This window comes from Lontra canadensis, unplaced genomic scaffold (assembly GCF_010015895.1).
Source record: "Lontra canadensis isolate GAN:19392208 unplaced genomic scaffold, GSC_riverotter_1.0 scaffold38, whole genome shotgun sequence".
Classification (NCBI taxonomy): Eukaryota; Metazoa; Chordata; class Mammalia; order Carnivora; family Mustelidae; genus Lontra; species Lontra canadensis.
This window is the reverse complement of record NW_022631032.1, coordinates 6,577,382-6,597,476: the sequence shown is the minus strand read 5'-3', so window position 1 is coordinate 6,597,476 and position 20,095 is coordinate 6,577,382. Positions and strand designations below refer to the sequence as shown.

The window sequence follows — 20,095 nt, the reverse complement described above, 5'->3', positions numbered from 1 at the left end:
TGTTATTTCCAACTTAACCTAAAAAAGTCAGTGAATACCATACAATAAAATAAACATGGAAAGGATAAAGAGCAAATGTAAAGGGGAAATCAAGCTATTAGGAGAAAATATTTGAATATTTGCCTATTTTTAAGATACAGAAAGAATTTCTAAGTAAACAAAATAAGAATAAAATGTTAATGAGAATGGACTATATATAAATACCAGTCCTTCTTTTTTCCCCAAAGGATGAATCTCAGCTTGAGGAAAGGAGTGGCAAAACAGGCACCCTCACATGTTTTGACAGGGGAGTACATTTAAACCACATTCTGCGAAGCACTTTGCCATATGCACCAAAGGCCTTTCATTCTTTTATTCCACAAATATCTGAGTGTCCATCTGGTGCTCAGCCCATGGTGAGGGCTGACCTTGACCCTCACGAAGGTGGCCTTCTTGGAGGGGAGGAGAGACTTGAAAGAGTTAATTACTTACACACTAACCACGTGATTCTAAGCAAAGTGCTCCTGGGAAATACAAGGTGCTGGGAGACAACTGAGTGGCTGCCCCTGATTTGGGAGGCAGAGGTGCTGTGTGATCAGGAAAGACTTCCAGGAAATGACATTTGAGCTAAGATCTGAAGGAAGAAGAGGAGTTAACTAGGGAAAGCTGCAGTAAGGGGAAAAGGGAAAGGAGAAAAGAATGGCTGGACTCTATATGCAAAGGCCTTGAACAAAGGAGAAGCAAACTTCTGGAAATACAAAAGCTGAAAAAAAAGATGCTTGTTTGGACCGAGTTCAGGGAGAGGGATAAAGCTGATGAAGCAAAGAGAGACTTCTACACCACACAAAAATTTTGGCCTTTGGCATAAGGGTTAAGCCACCTAAGCGTTTTAAGCAGAAAAAAAGGATGAGACTTGTTTTTTTAAAAAACTGTCTCTGGTTTCAATACAAAAAATGGGCCGGAACGGGGGCAGAGCGACCAGGGATGAGACTACTGCAGCGGGTTGGTGAGAGAGAGCAGGGCAACCCTGCCTAGAGGATGGCCATGGGGCATGAGAGAAGCAGGTGGATATGCTACATACTTAGGGTTAAGTCACAGGGTCACCAGACACTACTTGGAGGGGCAATCATATGACTCAGAGGTTTCTGGGTAAGAAGGCTCATGCATAGTGCTGCTACTCGTGATAACATTCACACCCTTTGACCCAGTCATTCTTCTTCTAGGAATCTATCCCTGGGAAATATTCAGAAACCTGAACAAGATTTATTTTCAATGATGCTCACTACAGTCTTATTTATAAATTTGAAACTTCTAAGCAATCTAAATAATCAAAACAGGAAAAAAATTCAAATTCATTATGATACTAGCATACAACAGAGTATTAGCCATTTAAAAATCACATTTAACATGAAGAGAAACTGCTCAGGACATGTGAAGGGAATAAAAAAGCAGGCTGTGAAAATTAATATAACTTTATTTTTAAAATACAAAAAGCCTGTGTAACTAGTGTATTTTTAAAATACAAAAAAGCCTGTGTAACTGGTGGTCCTCTCTTGGTAACAGGACAAAGTGTTTTTAAATTTATTTGGATCTTCCCATTTTTTTAATGTTCTCTACAATGAAGAAGTCATACTTTTATTTCTTAATTATTGTTATTTCTAAATAATATTTGTTAAGCATTTACAATGTGCTAGGCACTGTCCTACATGTTTTATGCATACCAACACACTTAATCTTGAAAACATTCCTAAGATACAGAGAAGTAAAGTAACTTGCCCAAAGTCACATGGTAAGCCAAAATATGAACCCAGGCAAGCTGATTCAGGAGTTAGTACTCTTATACCACTACCCTCTACTGCTTGTGGAAGTACTGCAATTGTACTGAAAGAAATAAATTTAAAGAGAACAATTAAGACACCCACAGAATAGAAGAAAATATTTAAAAGTCCTAAGTCTGATAAGCATATCCAGAATATATCTAATATCCAGAATATATACAGTCTCCTACTTACAGTGGTTCAACATAACGCTTTCTCGACTTTATGGAGTGAAAGTGATACATATTCCGTAGGAACCATTCTTCAAATTTTGAATTTTGACCATCTCCCTGGCTAGTGATATGTACTGATACTCTCTTATGATGCTGGACTGTGGCAACAAGCAACAGCTAGCTCCCAGCCAGACCATTACAAGGATAAACAACAGATACACCTACAACAATTCTGTATCCATATCATCATTCTGTTTTTCACTTTTACTACCATATTCAATAAATCACATGAGTCACCCAATACTTTATCATAAAAAAAGGCTTTGTGTTAGATGATTTTGCTCAACTGTAAGCTAGTAAGTGTTCGGAGCACATGTAAGGTAGGCTGGCCAAGCTATAATGTTTAGTAAACTAGATGTATCCTTTTATTTTAGATTTTATTTATTTATTAGAGAGAGAGAGCTTGAGCGGGGGTGGGAGGGGGGCAGAGGGAGAAGGAGACTCCCTGCTGAGCAGGGAGCCCGATGTGGGGCTCCATCCCAGGACTCTGTAATCATGACCTGAGCCTAAGGCAGACGCTTAACCAACTAAGCCACCCATGTGTCCAGTTAGGTGTATTAAATGCCGTTTTGGCTTGAGATATTTTCAACTTATGATGGGTTTATCGGGACATCATTAGTTGAGAAAGACCTGTAAAGATCTCTTTTAAACTACAGAACAATGACTCTTAGAACACTACATCAAAAACTAATGATGTACTGTATGGTGACTAACAGAACATAATAAAAAAACAACAGCAACAAAAAAAAACCAAAACACTCCACCACAGCAAGACCAAACCTACCCTCCCCCATAAACCAAAAAACACCTCAATTAGAAAATGGGCAGGGCACCTGGGTGGCTCAGTTGGTTAAGCCTCTACCTTCGGCTCAGGTCATGATACCAGCATCCTGGGATCTTATCTGGTATGCGGCTCCCTGCTCAGCGGGGAGTCTGCTTTTCTCTCTCCTCCTCCCCCTCCACTTGTGTGCTTGCACTCTCTCTGCTCTCTCTCTCTTTCTCACAAAAATAAACAAATAAAATCTTAGAAAATGGGCAAAGAAGTTGAATAGATTTTTTTCAAAAAAAGATACAAATGGTCAATCAACGCATGAAAAGATGCTCAACATTATTAGTCATTAGGGAAATGCATATAAAAACCATAATGAGATAACACTTCATACTCCACCAGGACGGTTGGAATAAAAAATAGGGTAAATATTGACAAAGATGTAGAGAAATTAAAACCCTCATACAGTGGGATAGGAACATAAAATGGTTCAGCTGCTTTGGAAAACGTTTTGGCAGTTCCTCAAAATGTTAAACACAGAGTTACCATATGACTCAGCAATTCCCTTTCTAGGTATAGACTCAAAAGCAATAAAAACATATACCGACATAAAAACTTGTACATAAATGTTCATAGTAGCATTATTCATAATAGCCAAAAAGTGGAAACAACCCAAATGTCCATCAACGGATGGATGGATAAACAAAATGTGGTATATATGTATAACGGAATCTATTCAGCAAAAAAAAAAAAAAAAAAAAGAAATGGAATACAGACATATGCCACAACCTCGATGAATCTTGAAAACATGCTACCGGAAAGAAGCTAGACACAAAAGGCTATGTATTGAATGATTCCATTTACTTATTGATACCATTTATTTAATGAATAAATGATATATAATGATATGATATATAAACGATACCATTTATTTATTGAAATGTCCCAAATAGGCAAATCTATAAAAACAGCAGACTAGTGGTTGCCAGGGGCTGGGGTAAAGTAGAATGGGAAGTGACCTGACTGCTTAAAGAGTACTGGGCTTCTTTAGGAAGTGATAAAATGTCTGGAATTAGACAGTGATGATGGTTGCACAACATCGTGCATATGTTAAAACCACTGAACTGTATACTTTAAAATGATAAATTTAATGTTATGTGAATTGTATCTAAATTTTTTAAAAAATCAGTAAAAACAGAGCAGTTGCTCACAACCGCAGAGACCTTTCCCTCTATCTTTAATGCTTAAGTATTAGCTTGAAAGTGTCAAATCACTGTGCCTCATCTACAAAATAGGCTTATAATAGTACCATTCAAAGAGGGTTTGAAGAAGAATAAGAGAATTAATATGTATAAAGCACTCAGAAGTGTGCCTAACACAAAAGCTCTCAGTAACTGTTAGCAATTAGGGGTCGTATTTTATTTGGAGTCTAACCAGGTGTGTGAAAAAAATTACAGTTCCTCTTTATCTCCAAATTGTCTAATAACCTCAGAGGATGGGAGATTTATTTGACTAAAACTGAGAAAGAAAAAGCACAAGCTAAACTTTTACGTGCCTTTTGCTCATCTAGCACTTAATTTTAAAGCACCGTAAACATTTTGGTCTGTGATTAGAATGAGATGCTAAAGAGTGCTAGCTATTAAGCCTCCTCTACCTGCTGTGAGTATAAGGGGGTTCTAGACACCAAAAACCAAGTAACTCTTGAAAAATGTACAAGAAGGTCAACATGAGAAAAAGTTTAGAGAAGCTAGTAGGGAAATGGGGTAATTTTCTAGCTCCTTCTGAGTTATTAATAGATACTCATAGAGCCACTTCACAGCAATGCTTCAAACATTATGAAATTCTAGACTACCAAACTCTAGACACCAAATTACAAAATAGAAGTTAAACACATTCTAAAGCCAGAAAATGGTTATAGACCCCCTCAGATCAAAAACAGCACTCTTTCTTTTAAATTAATTATATTTAGAGTTAACAGTAACTACATTATCTGACTACAAGGCAAAATATCAAAATGTTACAAGTCTCCAGGGAAGAAGAAGAGGCTGGCAAAATCTAACTGCTTAAGAGGGTAAGAAAGAGCTTTACACATTTTCATATTTATGCAGTACCACAGAGGTCAGGCAGCTGATAGAGGAGAGAGATAAAATTACAACCAAGAGTAAACACTATAAATATAATGCCTCAAGCCACAAACAAAAGGACACATTCTATATGAGTCAAAAGTAGAAGGGACCATAAACTTAGTGATCATCTTTCTCAGTCCCAGGGGAACATAGATAATAACACACTCACAAATATTAAGTATCTACCACATTCAGTGAACCATGATACCTGAACAAATACAACTTATAAGGTTATCAACAACTATAGAAGGTTATCAACTATAGGCTTAGTCTGAAAAAAAATCTTAACACAGACTGTCCTTCTAAAACTTCCAATAAAACTTTCCATCTGCAAATGGCCAAAAACAGTATTAGAAACAAAGGGTTCTCTAGAGTTAAAGAAACTACTGCTAAGAACATGGGAATGCTACTGAAGACACACTATGATGACTACTTGTAGTCCTAACCTGTATCTGTTCTTTTCATTCCCATCCTGAATCGTATCTGCTTGCCAGGAAGGACTTCAGAAAGGTGTTTAACAGTCCAGTGTTGGGCTGGCCAATCGAAAGCCATGTTACAGAAGACTGCAGGTTGTTGTAAAGACATTAGAATTTCTTTTGCTTTCTCTGGTGTAAAAGGTTTGACACGTTCACCTAGGGGGAGAGAGAGAGAGAGAGAGAGAACTATAAAGTTATTTCATATAACACGAAGGAAAAATAGCCAATATCATTCCTATTACAATAAATCTTTCTAAGCAATGATACTACCTTTTACACTTCATTTACTACTATTTACATAAATATTTGACCTCAACAACCGTAATTCTTAAGTGATTTTTCTCATATTACATTTTAAATGTTGGAAAATATTTACAATTTTCAACATCAAAAAATTCTTTTAGAAAAAGCTTTCCAACTATATTTAAATATTAAAAGACACAATTTTTTTGAAAATTGTATTTCCTAAATAGAGGGTTATATATGAAATACTGATGGGAACTACTCTAGAACTAGAGTTGCCGGAGTCAGGAATAATTCCACTTGCCATGTCATGTGTTTACCCAAAAAGACTATTGAATTCATACATCAGTCAAAGGGGTAAAGGGGGGATTATTTTCATTTCAAGATTTTAAAAGGTAAAAGATGTACTAGGGTGGGTATCAGTGTTAATCCTTGACTTCAATTGCATTACAAACAGTATAAGGGATATGGGATATATACAAATACTGTGATTTACTGATTATTTCAATAAATTTCACAGAATCATAGACAGTAAATCCTGGATAGGATGGTAATGATAAGTACGTGCTAAATAAAAGAACAGGTAAGTTTCTCCTTAAAGACATCTTAAAATGAAAGTTTTTGGGAAAGTAAAAAAATGCTTCATACTCTGAATCCAGATATATATGTATAGCATCAGCAAATACTCATGATTCTCTAGATTTGATTCTCTAGAATAGTCAGCTAAACCCTCTAATTCATTATCTGTTTTACAATTACACTTAATTCAAAAAAATAAAAGCTCATAAATAATCCAAATTCTCCCATCATCCAACTTTCTTCTAAACTTTTTGATAAAAGGAAGAGGGATGGGGAGGGTGCCATCAAGGAACTTGAGTAATTTGTACTTGTCTGAATGTAACCCTTGTTTTTTTTGTTCTTTTTTGTGTTTTTAATTTGAAAGACAGAGATCACAAGTAGGCAGAGAGGCAGGCAGAGAGAGAGGTAGGGAAACAGGCTCCCCGCTGAGCAGAGAACCTGATGCGGGGCTCGATCCCAGGACCCTGGGATCATGACCTGAGCAGAAGGCAGAGGCTTTAACCCACTGAGCCACCCAGGTGCCCCATAAGGCTTATTTTTAAAGAAATGAAAATTTAAGTCAATTTAGCTCCTTTTCTCAAACAAGGGCAAACACTCAGAATCATTCCGTAAACCCTTGATGAAAGTAAGCAAGACGTGTGAGGCCAGCCTGTCACTGTCTACACAGTCAGGGCTCCCAAGTGAGCAGACAAAGGGGGGGACACTCAGAGGGGAAAGGCAGTAGAAGAGCTGGGGGCTGTGTGGGAGCTGTGTGGGGGCTGTGAGGGGGTAGGGAGAGAGAAGGCACCCTTGGGTATCTCCAAGTAAACGAAGCCCCAAGCTCATCTTTAAGTGCTGAAGAGCCTATAAATGAAATAGGACCAGGAACAAAATTTTCTATCTTTCCTTGAGATTCTTGCTTTCCACTTGTTTGATAAATTCACATTAGGGGTATTGACCCGTACTCGCCTATAAATAGAAGTACAAGGTTACCTGGATCACGACCCACCAAATCTTCCTAGACTTGGAGTGCCCGGATTCTGTATACATGAAAAATGGACAAGCTGAGTTTTTTATTATATATCTTTTAAGTTTTGCTAGACTGTGAGAAGCTGCAATACATTCATGATAATCCTCTGTTGTTTGTGGCACATAAATTAGTACTATCCTTTGGCAAACAACTGTAAAAATGAAGCAGAAGTCTCAAACAACCACCCATTAACTTAGTAACTCATATTATAGGAATTTGCTTTTAACAAAGTAATCACCAGCTATATGCATATTCATTTATATTATATATGTATACACATACATCTAAAATATCTACAACCATAATATAAAATATCTACTACCATAATATAAAAACTGAAAATATAAACAGCCTAATGTCTAAAAGTAGAAAAATATTTACTGAATATTACTAAATACTATGTAAATTTTTCCCATGGTACATTATATCCATTAGCAATAAAAATGAGGGCTATGCAGAAATGTGTGGAGATGTAGAAACTGGAATTGACTCAGAGAGCTACTGTATTAGCCCAGTAAGAAGTGTTACTGTAAGGCCCTGAACAACAAGGTGGGGGCAGTAAGGAGGACAGAGAAGGCAGAGATATAGAAATACTAAGAGAATAATATCAAAGACTATTACAACCAAAGACGTGGGATGGGAGGTATATGCAGCCATAAAGGAGACTGAGGTTTCCAGATGCTGTGACTTGAGACTTGACATTTAAAAAAAAAGTAAGGAGCAGCAGCTCATTCCGGTGAGAAGATGGAGTTTGGTTTTCAACATCATCACCATAATAATACATTTCCTCATATGTTGCTTTACTATTTGCCGTGTACTTTTGTATATGTTAAAACTGCTCATCTGATCCTCTAAGAAACCTACAAAACACAGGCAGAAAAGGCATTTTGTTTCCATTATCCAAAGGAAGAACAGGAAGCTCAGATATCGAAGTCCAACACACCAGTGATGAACTCAACTACTAGGTCAGGTTCCCTGATTCTAAGAGCAGTGCTCTTTCACTGTACCATCCTATTTCCAGAGAATTCAAACTGGGGGACCTACACAAACACTGCAAATTCAGGAGAGAGTATAATCTGAAAAGAGAAATTAGTTTCGGAAAGCTGAAGACCCAATTCATGGATAAGAAGTCCATGTGCACTATCAGGGAGAGAGGAATATTTTGCTTTGTGCCTCTGTGGGCAGTGGGTCGTAGGATAATACCTGTAGTACAGACTTGCTATTACCAACCTTATCCCATACCCACTCTCTCCTTCTTACTAACAGAACTCTGCACAGTGGGTGTGGCTGATAATTACAATTCCTAGCCTCCTGTGCAGACAGAGTGGCCAGAGATATATCTGGAAGTTGCCCAGTCAGCCTCTTTGCCCTTAGCCTTCTCTCCTACGTTTCGTCTGGAAAACAGACATAATGGTTAGTCACCTTGCAAGATCAAAGAAAGGCCCAGGGGATGCCTGAATGGCTCAGAGGGTAGAGCACTTAACTCTTGATCTTGGAGTCATGAGTTCAAGCCCCACATTGTGCTTTAAAAAAAAAAAAAAAAGGCCCAGGAAATCGCAAACCTTAGGTGAAAGAATGCAAAAATGTCCATCTTTGTGCCACTAAACCAGTATCAGCAAAATTCTACCTCCTAAAGCCCTTCACATAGAAAATTAATTCTTATAGTCAAGACTGGTACTAGTTCATAACTGCTTTAACACCTGGCCTTCTGAGGCTATTGTTTTCAAGGACTACTATATTCTCTCTATAAAATATCTGTGACTTACACTGAATGAATCATGGCTGGTCTGACCCTGCAGCACTCTTTCAGTTCTATAGTTTTAAAATATCCAAGCTTTGAAAACTTTGTTTCTAGAATTTTAAAGGGCAGAGAATAAGAGAAGCACCAGTCCTTCTGGGGTAGGGATTTATTTATTCTGCTTATTTTAATCAGAGCCAATAGAACTGGCTTTGAACATTCCCCAAAGAATTCTCATACTTGGGTAAAATATATCTTGCCACCCTTCCATCAATAAATACATGGTCATTAATAACACATGAGTAGTGTTTTCACACTACTTTTCGAATAGCTTCAAAGAAATATTTTTTCCTCTAACATGATGCCTTTTAAAAATGTATTTAATGATCTGATTTAAAAATCCCAGACATCCCAGAAGTTATTTAATAAGAGACCCTAAAAACTAAAATTTGCTGAGAAAGCACCTGGCCCAGTGATTGGCATACAGTAAATGCTCAAACATTTGCTAAATGAATAAAAAGTACTATAAAGTGTATGCATAAGAGAGCAGCAGGATGCTCACCATAAAAGAAATTAGCATATTTACAGAATCTCATACCTACGAGTGAAATAAAACAATCAGCTGGTTGTGAGATAAAAGTAATTTGGTTTCTGATAGCTTAATCAACAATGAACTGGGCCATTAAATTAACAAATTTAAGTGTTACAACTTTCTTTAAAGAAGAATGCAATCTACATTGTATTAATTAAATAGCCTAAGGAAGTACTCAGTCACTCCAAGCCAGGAATGTTTGCAAAGAGCTATAAAAATTCTGAAGCAACCTTGACAGCCTTTAAAGAATAAGTGTATTTATTTAGGTCTAAACTTGCAGCAAGGAACAATTTCTAATGAAATGACTTAGAAATTGCTGAAAAAAAAGATTAGTGATCTAGGTGTTGCAAAATAGTCTTTTCTCTCTCTAAATGTAGCATGTTATTCACACAATTTATTACCAGCTTTGGTTTCAACTAATTCTTTGGAAATTGTGAAACATGATTAAAAAGCAAACTGCCTTTTTCTCGGCAAGTTTTTTCTTTAATTAATGCAAGCTACAAGATAATTTGAAACCTAATTTCTCTGAATTTGTTTGCAATCTGCCTTCTGTCAATTAATACCTGGCTTGGATTTGTATTTGAGATTTAGAATCCAAGATAATAATAAGGAAAACTTACTAAGTTTACAGAATTCATTCCTAATACGGATAGAATACAACAATGATCCTGAAACTGAAAATAACTCATCTTGCATGTCAGGTATAATTTTAATAGAAATATTAATAAGTATAAAATTTCAATTAAATTTCACTAATTTTATTAAAATCTTATTTAAAAGTTTTAAGAAGGGGACAGAAGAGCAGGTTACGTGGTAAGCTAAATTATTTCTAAATATATACATGTAAGCCTATGGTGGTTTCATCAATCTTAACAACTCTATATACACATAAAAGAAATTTTAAAACTTCTGGAATGGACAAACCATAAGAGACTCTTAATGTCACAAAAAAAACTGAGGGTGGCAGTGGGGAGGAGGGGTAGGGAATGGGTGGTGGAGTTATGGACATTGGGGAGGGTATGTGCTATGGTGAGTGCTGTGAAGTGTGTAAACCTGGCGATTCACAGACCTGTACCCCTGGGGCTAATAATACATTATATGTTTATAAAAAAATAAAAATAAATAAAAATAAAGCCAGTTAGAGCTGGGGGAAAAAAAAAATAACTTCTGGAATGGTAGATATTAGGGTTAAAAATAATGAACATCTGGGCCATATCAGGAAAACACTGATGGAATTATGCAAGTCCTACTTAACAAAATGACTATATTCATACTGAAGACTGCGTGGTAAAACTTACACCAATGATAATTTTCATTTTATACTCATTGTTTAAAAAAAGTCAATATACACCAAGAAAATTCTTCTGAAAGTTAATATAATGCTTAAGTAAAACGATAATTAGTCATAAACCCTTTGAATTTGAAGGTCTGGGAGGTGGTGTGACTGATGAAAGAAACCATAAACAGAAGTGTTGAGGCTGTTATGACATAATCTTTCCAATACCAACGCTTGAGTGACAGTGAACACCCAAGCAGGTTCAGGTTGGGAACAGGAGACAGTTATGTGCTAGACACTTCACATCCTCTTCTTCCCATCTTCTTACATTTTTAACCCTTGCCCAGTCAAGCCAGAAAATTATCTTCTCCTCCTCAGTTTAATCCATTTATACCAGAACTCATAAATAGTACTTATAGTATTTACAGTACTTAGTTCAAAAGAAATACTGGTCCTAAACTTAAAGTAAAGAAAAGTAAATCTATATTTCAAGTCAAGTTAAAACTAGAAAGAATAGCGGTGTCTGGGGTTTCAGTCGGTTGGGCGTCTGCCTCCAGTTCAGGTCATGATCCCTCAGTCCTGGGATCAAGCCCTGCATTGGGCTTCCTGCCTAGCATGGAGTCTCCTTCTCTCTCTCCCCCTCACCCCCCTCGTGCTCTCTCTCTCTCTCTCTCACTCTCTCTCTCAAATAAAATATTTACAAAAAAAAAAAACTAGAAAGAATAGTGTCTCAAAGACTAAAGTTCTTTAAAATTAAGGCTCTAAACTATCTTCAAAATTTCTACCAAAATGTTTCCATTTAGCTCTTCAGAATTCCACTAGGAAAATTTTCTGTATTTCAAAATAAAATAGCTATTTAATCTAAGCATTTATCAAAAAATTCAACAGCAGTCTTAAAAAGATATTTGCACACTCATATTCATAGCCACATATTTATAATAGCCAAAAATGGAAGCAAGCCAAATGTCTACTGACATCATACAATGGAATATCATTCAGCCTTAAAAAGGAAGGAAATCCTGTCATATGCTACATGAATGAATCTTGAAGACATTATGCTAAGTGAAAAAAGGCAGTCACATAAAGACATATACTGTATTATTCCACTTGCATGATGTATCTAAAATAGTGGAATTCATAGAAACAAAGTAGGATGGCAGTTACCAGCGGATGAGGGGAGAGAGAAAAGAATTGTTGTTTACTGAGTACAGAGTTTCAGATTTGCAAGATGAAAAAGTTCTAGAAATCTGTTTCACAACAATGTGAATATACTTAACACTACTGAGTGCTTTTTTTTTTTTTTTAAGATTTTATTTATTTATTTGACAGGGAGAGAGATCACAAGTAGGCGAGTGGCAGAAAGAGAGATGGGGGGAAGTAGGCTCCCTGCTGCGGAGAGCCCGATGCAGGGCTCGATCTCAGAGACCATGACCTGAGACCATGACCTAAGCCGAAGGCAGAGGTCCAACCCACTGAGCCATCCAGGTTCCCCACCTACTGAGTACTCTTAAAAATGGTTAAGATGATAAATTTTACATTACTTGGTTTTTACTGCAGTTAAAATAATTCAACAGTATATTTTTTCTGTTATTTGTCCTTATCAAATACAAAGTATTTAGCTATACATGATTAAATATACACTCTAACATGGAAACTGTGGAAACTGTTTATACAGGATTTTGCTTTTCTTTAAACGCCCCTGCCTCCTTCTGCCATTTTTTTTTAATGGGAAAAAAAATGACATATAGAGTATGGCGTCTCCAACTGAGGAGGAGTAAATCCAGTCATATAGAAATGTCAGCTCTTTAAGAAACTCAAGTCCCTACAACTCTGGGATGAGATTCTTTTTCCTTAGGATTGTCAACCTTAAAACAGCCAGTTATTTTACCACCAAAATGCACTTATTTGGGAATAGCAGGGTAATTACAATTCAGGACAAGCACACTGTGGTTAGGAGGGAATTGGGAAGTTTTAAACAAAAGTTCATTGGAAAAAAACAAGAGTTGGAAGTTGTGGCGGTTTCTCATCGGCCGCAAGGGGTGGTTAGTACGTTGTTGCTGGGGCAAGGAGGGAGCTTCCTTCTCTCAAAAGTAGGAGATAAATTCCTATAAGAAAACTGTCCTCCCTTATCAAGTTACTTCTTATTGGCCTTCTTCATGCTGATGATAATGTTCACTCATTTCGAGAAAGACTAGAAGAAGAGTCACTAAGAGTACATTCTTCTCTTCATAAAGACATAAACCTGGCTACAATTAAAACCAGAGACCAAGATAAAGAAATATAACCTCAGTCTGAAAGGCAGAATCAGATTCAAAGAATTGCAACTTTTAATTTCACTGACAAGCTTCAAACAATGTGTGATCCTCTAACATCTTACACTCAGAATTTAAGTTGATTCTTAACATTAAGTAGTTTCCTGTTTGTTGGTTGGTTTTTTAAGTTTTAGAGTAGTGCTAAGTTTATAACAAAAATGAGAAGGTAAAGATTTCTCCTTCCCACATATGCAAAGGCTCCCCCATTATCAATGTCATTCACAGGAATGATAATTTTTTTTTAACCAGGATAAACCTAAACTGACGCATCATAATCACCCAAGTCCATAGTTTATCTTAGAGTTCAGTGTTAATGTTGTACATTCTACGGATTTGGACCAAAATATAATGACATAGATTCATCATTATATCATACAGAGTATTTTCATTGCCCTAAAATCCTCTGTGCTCTAACTACTAATCAGGACCTGAGCTGAAATCAATAACCAGATGCTCAACTGGCTGAGCCACCCCAGTGCCAAGGAAACAGAGCATCTTTATTAAATAATAAAATATAATGAACTTTAAGCTGTAATAGCAATAACATGGTTTATTTTGCATTTTTAAGGTCCCGTTTATTTTCTTTTTTTATATAAGTACTTTTTAAAAAAGATTTTATTTATTTGAGAGAGAGAGGGAGTAAGAGAGCAGGGGGAGGAGCAGAGAGAGAAGGAGAGGTTGATTCCCTGATGAGCAGAGAGCCCCTACACAGGGCTCAATCCCAGGACCCTGGGATCATGACCTAAGCCAAAGGCAGACACTTAACCAACAGAGCCACCCAGGTACCTGTAGGTCCACTTTATTTTCAAATAAGGATTCTAATATATTTGATTATCAATATGATCATGTTTTGCTTTTAATAATTTTCAAGCTGTTACTTCAAACAAAAAATACCTCATTCTTGAAGGCAAGATAATTCCTTTTCTATCCCTAGAGCTTAGCACAATGTTTGGCATAAAATGACGTTAAATAAATGTTTTCTGAATTCATACCTCATTTTTAGCAAAATATACAAAATATTGAAGCTTTATTAAAACTAACCACTTGCATTTGCTACTACTGCATAATGTGCACTTGAGCACAATCAGAAACCATCTCAAGACAAAGGAATCCATAATGGAACAAAGGTCCACAGTTTTATGCTCACCTCTACCGGTCCCTTTCCTACTTTCAGCATGTTAGTTATCACCAGTTGATTCCTAATCACCCTTGCCCCTACAGCAACCATTCTAAAGCTTCTTCAGTCTCAAATCCCCAATACCTCTCTCCACTTCCTCACTCTTTAAGGTGACCTTGCTCTATTTTTCTTAGAAAACTAAAACCCATGATTTCCCTCTTCTTCACTTCATTTCTGGTTGACCTTGCTCTTGTTTAGTTTTTCAAAGTACACCATCTTCCTTCTTTTCACCTGCATTCTCTGCTACCAATTCTACTCTAGTAGAACCAGTCTGTCTCCTCACCTTCCTCCGCGCCTTCTGGCCCTTATGTGACTCAGGCTTTTCTCCATTCACTTCTACTCCGAGCCTTGACGGCCAGAAATGGCCTCTTCCATTCATCTCCATGTTCAAACTATTCCACACTTTCAAATTACTCCAGGAAGTACAGACCAATTCAATTTTCATTAGTTCTTTCTTCTCTCAGCCCTAAAGCACTGAAGGTGTATAATATTTACTTTCTTTTTTTTTTAATTTTTTAATTTTTTTTAATATTTACTTTCTAATTAATTTCTTCCTAGTTGTGGTTATGTCTTATACTATAACTCTTTATCTATATCTTTTCCCCCCAAACTATATTGTAAACTATAGTTACAAGCTATTTTAAGGCAAGAGCTATCTTCTCACTGTATAAAATAGTCTTCTGTTTCTAATATACATTCCAATATTTTTTGATAATGGAATGGTAATAAGTTTGCTCAAAAACTAACTTTCCTATGACTCCCACAATATTCATCATTATCCTGAATATACTGACCCTTTCACATCATGTATTTAATGTACGCACTGTTTTTTTCCTACCCTTTGTTCACATAAGCCTTATGTAATTTAAAGCAAAGCCTTCTCTTCTGGTAGGATTTTCTCTATTTAACTTACTTTGTAATGGTAATAAACAGTCACCCCAAACTGGTGATTCTGGGGAGGATGACAGCTTAAAATTTAATTGAAAGTTCCACAGATAGGATACTGAGAATCTAATACAAAAATACGAAGTCACCTGCAAAAATGTATATGCATGCTGAATTTTTCAGGGGAGCAAATCCACATTTTCATTCAGATTTTTTCCCCTCCTTAGGACTTCTAGATTAAGAATCACCAGTTTCCTCTGGGGCACCTGGGTGGCTCAGTCAGGTTAAGTGCCCAACTCTTTATTGTGGATTGGGTCATGAGCTTGAGCCCTGCATGGGGCTCCATGCTGGGCAAGGAGCCTGCTTAAGATTCTCTCTCTCCCTCTCCACCCTCCCTCACCCATGCTTATGTTCTCTTAAAAAAAAAAATTCACCAGTTTCTTCAAAAAGTTAAATACAGAATTATCTTACGACCTAGAAATTCCAATTTTAGATACATGCCCAAGAAAACTGAAAACATGCTAACACATAATTGTGCATATGAATATTCACAGCAACATTATAGCCAAAAAGTGCAAACAACTCAAATGCCATCAACTGATAAATGGATAAACAAATGTGGTATTACTATACCATGGGAGAGCACTAGGCCATAAGAAGGAATGAAGTATTGATACATGCTAAAACACAGATGAACCTTGAAAAGTGTTATGCAGGGGCGCCTGGGTGGCTCAGTCATCAAGCGTCTGCCTTCGGCTCAGGTCATGATCCCAGGGTCCTGGGACTGAGCCCCACAACGGGCTTCCTGCTTCGTGGGGAGCCTGCTTCTCCCTCTCCCACTCCCACTGCTTGTGTTCCCTCCTCACTGTGTCTCCTTCTGTTGGAAGGAAGGAAGGGAGAAAAGGAGGAAGGAAATATTATGCAACGTGAAAGAAGCCAGACACAATAAGCCCCATATCATATGATTCCATTTATGTGGAACATCCAGAGTAGGCAAATATCCACAGAGACAGAGTAGATGAGTGACTGCCAGAGGCTGGGGAGAGGGTCTAATTGAGAGTGGTTTAATTTCAGTGTGATGAAAATGCTCTGGATTTAGAGTGCTAATGGTGGTATAGTGGTATAGTGGTATAGTGGTAATGGCTGCACAATTTTGTGAACATACTAAAAACCAATGAATTGTATATGTTAAAAGGGTGAATTTATGGAAAGTGAATACTAAATCTAAAAAACCCTCCTCTTACCCAGCTGCATGCTCGATATCTTTTGCATCATATTTCCCTACCTAAACTTTACACATTCACATATTACTCTGAACCACCTCCTTTTCTTTAGGTTCCTAATTTACATGTAGTTTCTCAGGCTGGAAAATTCCAGAGTTCTTTCTAATTTTTTTTCTCTCAGTTTCAATATCCATCAGTCACCAATGCCAGGCCTTTGTATTAATAATAAAAATGGTTGCCACTAATGAACATGTAATTCCTGCCAGACACTACACTAGATGATCCACAATTATCTTTAACTCTCACAATCATCATACATTTTACAGAGGACAAAAAGCGAGGCTTAAAGGGTTCCTGTTCTTTAGTCTTTCTCCCTCCCATCTATCCTCTACCCTTCAGGCAGTGATCCTCCTAAAATAAATCTGATCATATTACTCTCTTACCTAAAGCTCTTTAAAGACCTCCTACTGTCATAAACTCCAGACTCCTTTGCTTGGTATAAAGTGCCCTTCACTATCCCACTTCCCTCACCACTTCTAATGCCAGCTTCTTTTGGTCCCTGGACCATGCCATGCTCTTTCTCCTCCTGCCTTTGAATTGGCAGAATTCCCTTATTCATTCACTCAACAAATATGTATTAAGTGTCCACTTTGTGTCTGGGCATTGTACTTGCTGCTTGAGCACATGTGGTGAACAAAACAGATATAGGTCCTGCCCTCACAGTACTTAAGTTCAAGTGAAGGAAACAAAAATTAACAAGTAATTTCAGACTTTGCAGTAAGTGCAATGAAGGAAGCAGGAATATCCCTGGTAAGGAGTCAGGGGAAAACTAAAATGAGTTTTAGTTGTTGGTCTGGTAAGAACTCAAGTGATGACATACTGTGAAAGCTGAAGATTAAGAAACCAAGTACGTGAAAAATAGACAAGAGGAGAGGGAAGTGAGTGACAACAGATGCTCCTGGGGATATCAGCAGAGCCCAGACCAAGGATTTCTATAGGCCATGGTTAAGAGTTTGGATTTTATACTAAGTGCAATGGAATTCACTGAAGCATTTTAAGTAAGGGAGTGTCAATTTTGAGGAATGGAGAAGGGATTGGAGGGCCACAAGATACAAACAGGATCGCATGGCCTAAAGATATAGCAGTGGTTTAGCTGAGAAATGTGGATGATTTGGACAAGGGCCTGATAGTTAAGGAGGGAAAAAGTAGACAAATGAGATGCAGAATTGAGCTGACTTGCAAGTCATCCACTGAAAGTGAGAAAGAGATGAAGAGAGGATATACAGAGTTTAGGGAACTGTCATTGGAGGAAGTAAGCTTACCAAGGAAACAGCAGCAGAGGATCTCAGGCCCATGCTGACTGAATATTCAAGAGGTTGATCATTTTCATTTTATACTGTCATCAATTTGCCCAGGACGTTTTCCAGCAAAATTCAGCCATATAAGTGCAGGTGCAAAGGGGACAAAAGGTTGGGTCCATCAAGAGTATGAGTTCTGCCAGAAGAATAAAAGGCAGGGAAGGACAAGGAAATGGTGCATCTTCAAGGGAGAGACCATAAAATAGAACATGCATTATAAACTGGATAAGGGGGTACAGATGGACAGAAAATGTAAGACTCCACGGATGGGAGGTATAGATGAAGTTCAAGAATTGTATCCTTGGGGTTCATAAGGGAGTTTATGTGGTCAGACACAACCAAGTTATAATTGTTTCTTCAACTGGGATTGGTCATTTCCTGCTCTAGACAAACATGACTATTTGATCTCCAACCACAGCCATCCTGTTTTTCTGCTCCTTGTCTTCCCATAACCTCCCAGCACTATCATCTAAGTTCCTTATGAACTCATTCAGTCTTAAAGGCTCACCTCCAACTACTCCTTCCTTGAAGCATTTATGTTTTCCCCAGGGGGATCTCTCCTCCTGGTGACAGCCCTCACCCAACCTGTACTGCTGGTATTATTCATGCTACCAGGTATTAACCATTCTTTTCCTTTCTAGGCCCCTTTGCTCAACTGGGAAAAGACATTATTATAAACACTCAAAAGTCTCTAGATCTCTGGCAGCAGTACCCAGAACTGTGCCAAACCCGGAGCAATCACTCAATAAATGCTGAGGTCTCTGGTATCTGGGCCACCCAATCTCACTGGTGACCTAAGGCAGGATTCCACCAAAATCTAACAAAAGCTCATAATCTCCGTTCATAAAAGCCCCAGATACTTCCATTTACCTCAAGAGTGGGCTCCACCTTCACAAATTTAATTTTAACCCATTCAAACCACCCTCTTGCGTTAATCAGCCCCGGTAGGATGGGAGGATACAGGGCCTGAACGATGACTGGAAACCTGGATGCCCCAATTTGAGAAAAGCCACGTTCACTAAAAAATAACAATTTTCTTCAGAGTTTAATGCAGTGCAGGAAAGACGTGAAATAAGAGCTAGACCAAATGGCCTCAGGAGAGTTGCCAGGAATGAACTGGCACAGGGTTGTACTCATGGTCTGACTTCAGCCTGGCGCCTACCTTTCACCTCTCCAGCTCCAGCCGCAGGGGCCGTTTCAGTGGTCGCCCCCGGGGTGGCTGCCATGGCTAGCTCCGCCCCAACCCAAAAGGGGAGTGGAGTGGGAGTGGGTTCAGAGGACCGCCAAAATCCCGACTTTGGAGTCGCAGGGTAGGAAGCAGCCGCGGTAGCAACTCCGGGTCTCCCCCGGAAGCACCACGCACCGTCGGTCACGTGACAGGCGCCGGGCGGGGCCACGCAGGTTTGTTTTGATTCCCCGGTTGTTGAAATGTCAGCACGTGGTCTCGGCTGTAGCGCTTTGCATCTTCCCCAGACTTTAACCTTCTTTCATCGTAGTCTTTTCTAGGATTAGTTTCTGCTCCCCGTCTTTTTGCAGGCAGGTCGTTCCTCTCTGCCTTGCCACTTTCCTACACCCAACAATATTGGAGTTTTAGGGGATGGTTTGCATAATGTGGGGCTAGCGGCTGTGGAATGGGGCTCTGCCTCCGCTAACTCTGCAGCCGCGCTTACAAGGAGAGCTCGGGCTTCTCTTCCACCCTTCTTGCCCTTCTGGCAGCCACCTGACTCCATCTGGTTTTTGTGGCTTCTGGGGAATACGAACTTCAAGCAAACGTCCTTTAACTGTGTTCTCTGTGACTCATTTTCCGACCCACACAGCCAAATCGTTTGACCTATGGTTTCAAGGACAGTAACCGACAGCTGTCAGGCGTCTGGATTTATATAATGAAATAAACAACCGGCTGCCTGATTAAGAGGCCAACAGCCCCCCACCCTTCTCACTTACTTTTCGTCTGGTCAAAATTGTAATGACTGGAGATGGATCTAAGTCGTTAGGGGCAGAAATCTCTTAGCCTTAACGTATTAATATATTAACATATGCCTATTAATGACAGGCAGGGGGTAGAAAGATAGCTATATCTTTTTTTATATACATACGAATGTCATTGACTAGTTTATTATCTCATTGGGTATGTAAGACAAAATGTAGCTCATAAAACTAGGCAGTACTCACTGTCTGTGAAAAATAAATTATTTTTAAGGGTCAAATCCAACAGCTCAATCTTATCCTATCTCCCCCTTTAATTTCTAAAGTTAACAATCCAACAGAAATAATAAATGCAATATAAAAGCAAGCAACAGCTT

General features: G+C 38.2%; 1 protein-coding gene across 2 annotated transcripts in view; it reads right to left on the bottom strand.

Moving 5' to 3' along the window:
• Positions 1–19,261, bottom strand: part of HSPBAP1 (HSPB1 associated protein 1) — a 57,414-nt gene extending 38,153 nt beyond the window's left edge. The window contains exons 1-2 of one of the 2 annotated variants that reach the window (XM_032869519.1): positions 18,955–19,261; positions 5,371–5,556 (exon numbers count right to left, since the gene is read on the bottom strand). In XM_032869519.1, coding sequence (XP_032725410.1) covers positions 5,371–5,556; positions 18,955–19,018 — 250 coding nt within the window. In that variant the 5' untranslated portion in view covers positions 19,019–19,261. Of the gene's footprint in view, positions 1–5,370; positions 5,557–14,609; positions 14,777–18,954 lie in introns of those variants that run through there. The other variant, XM_032869518.1, reaches the window with a different exon arrangement.
• Positions 19,262–20,095: the final 834 nt, after the last annotated feature.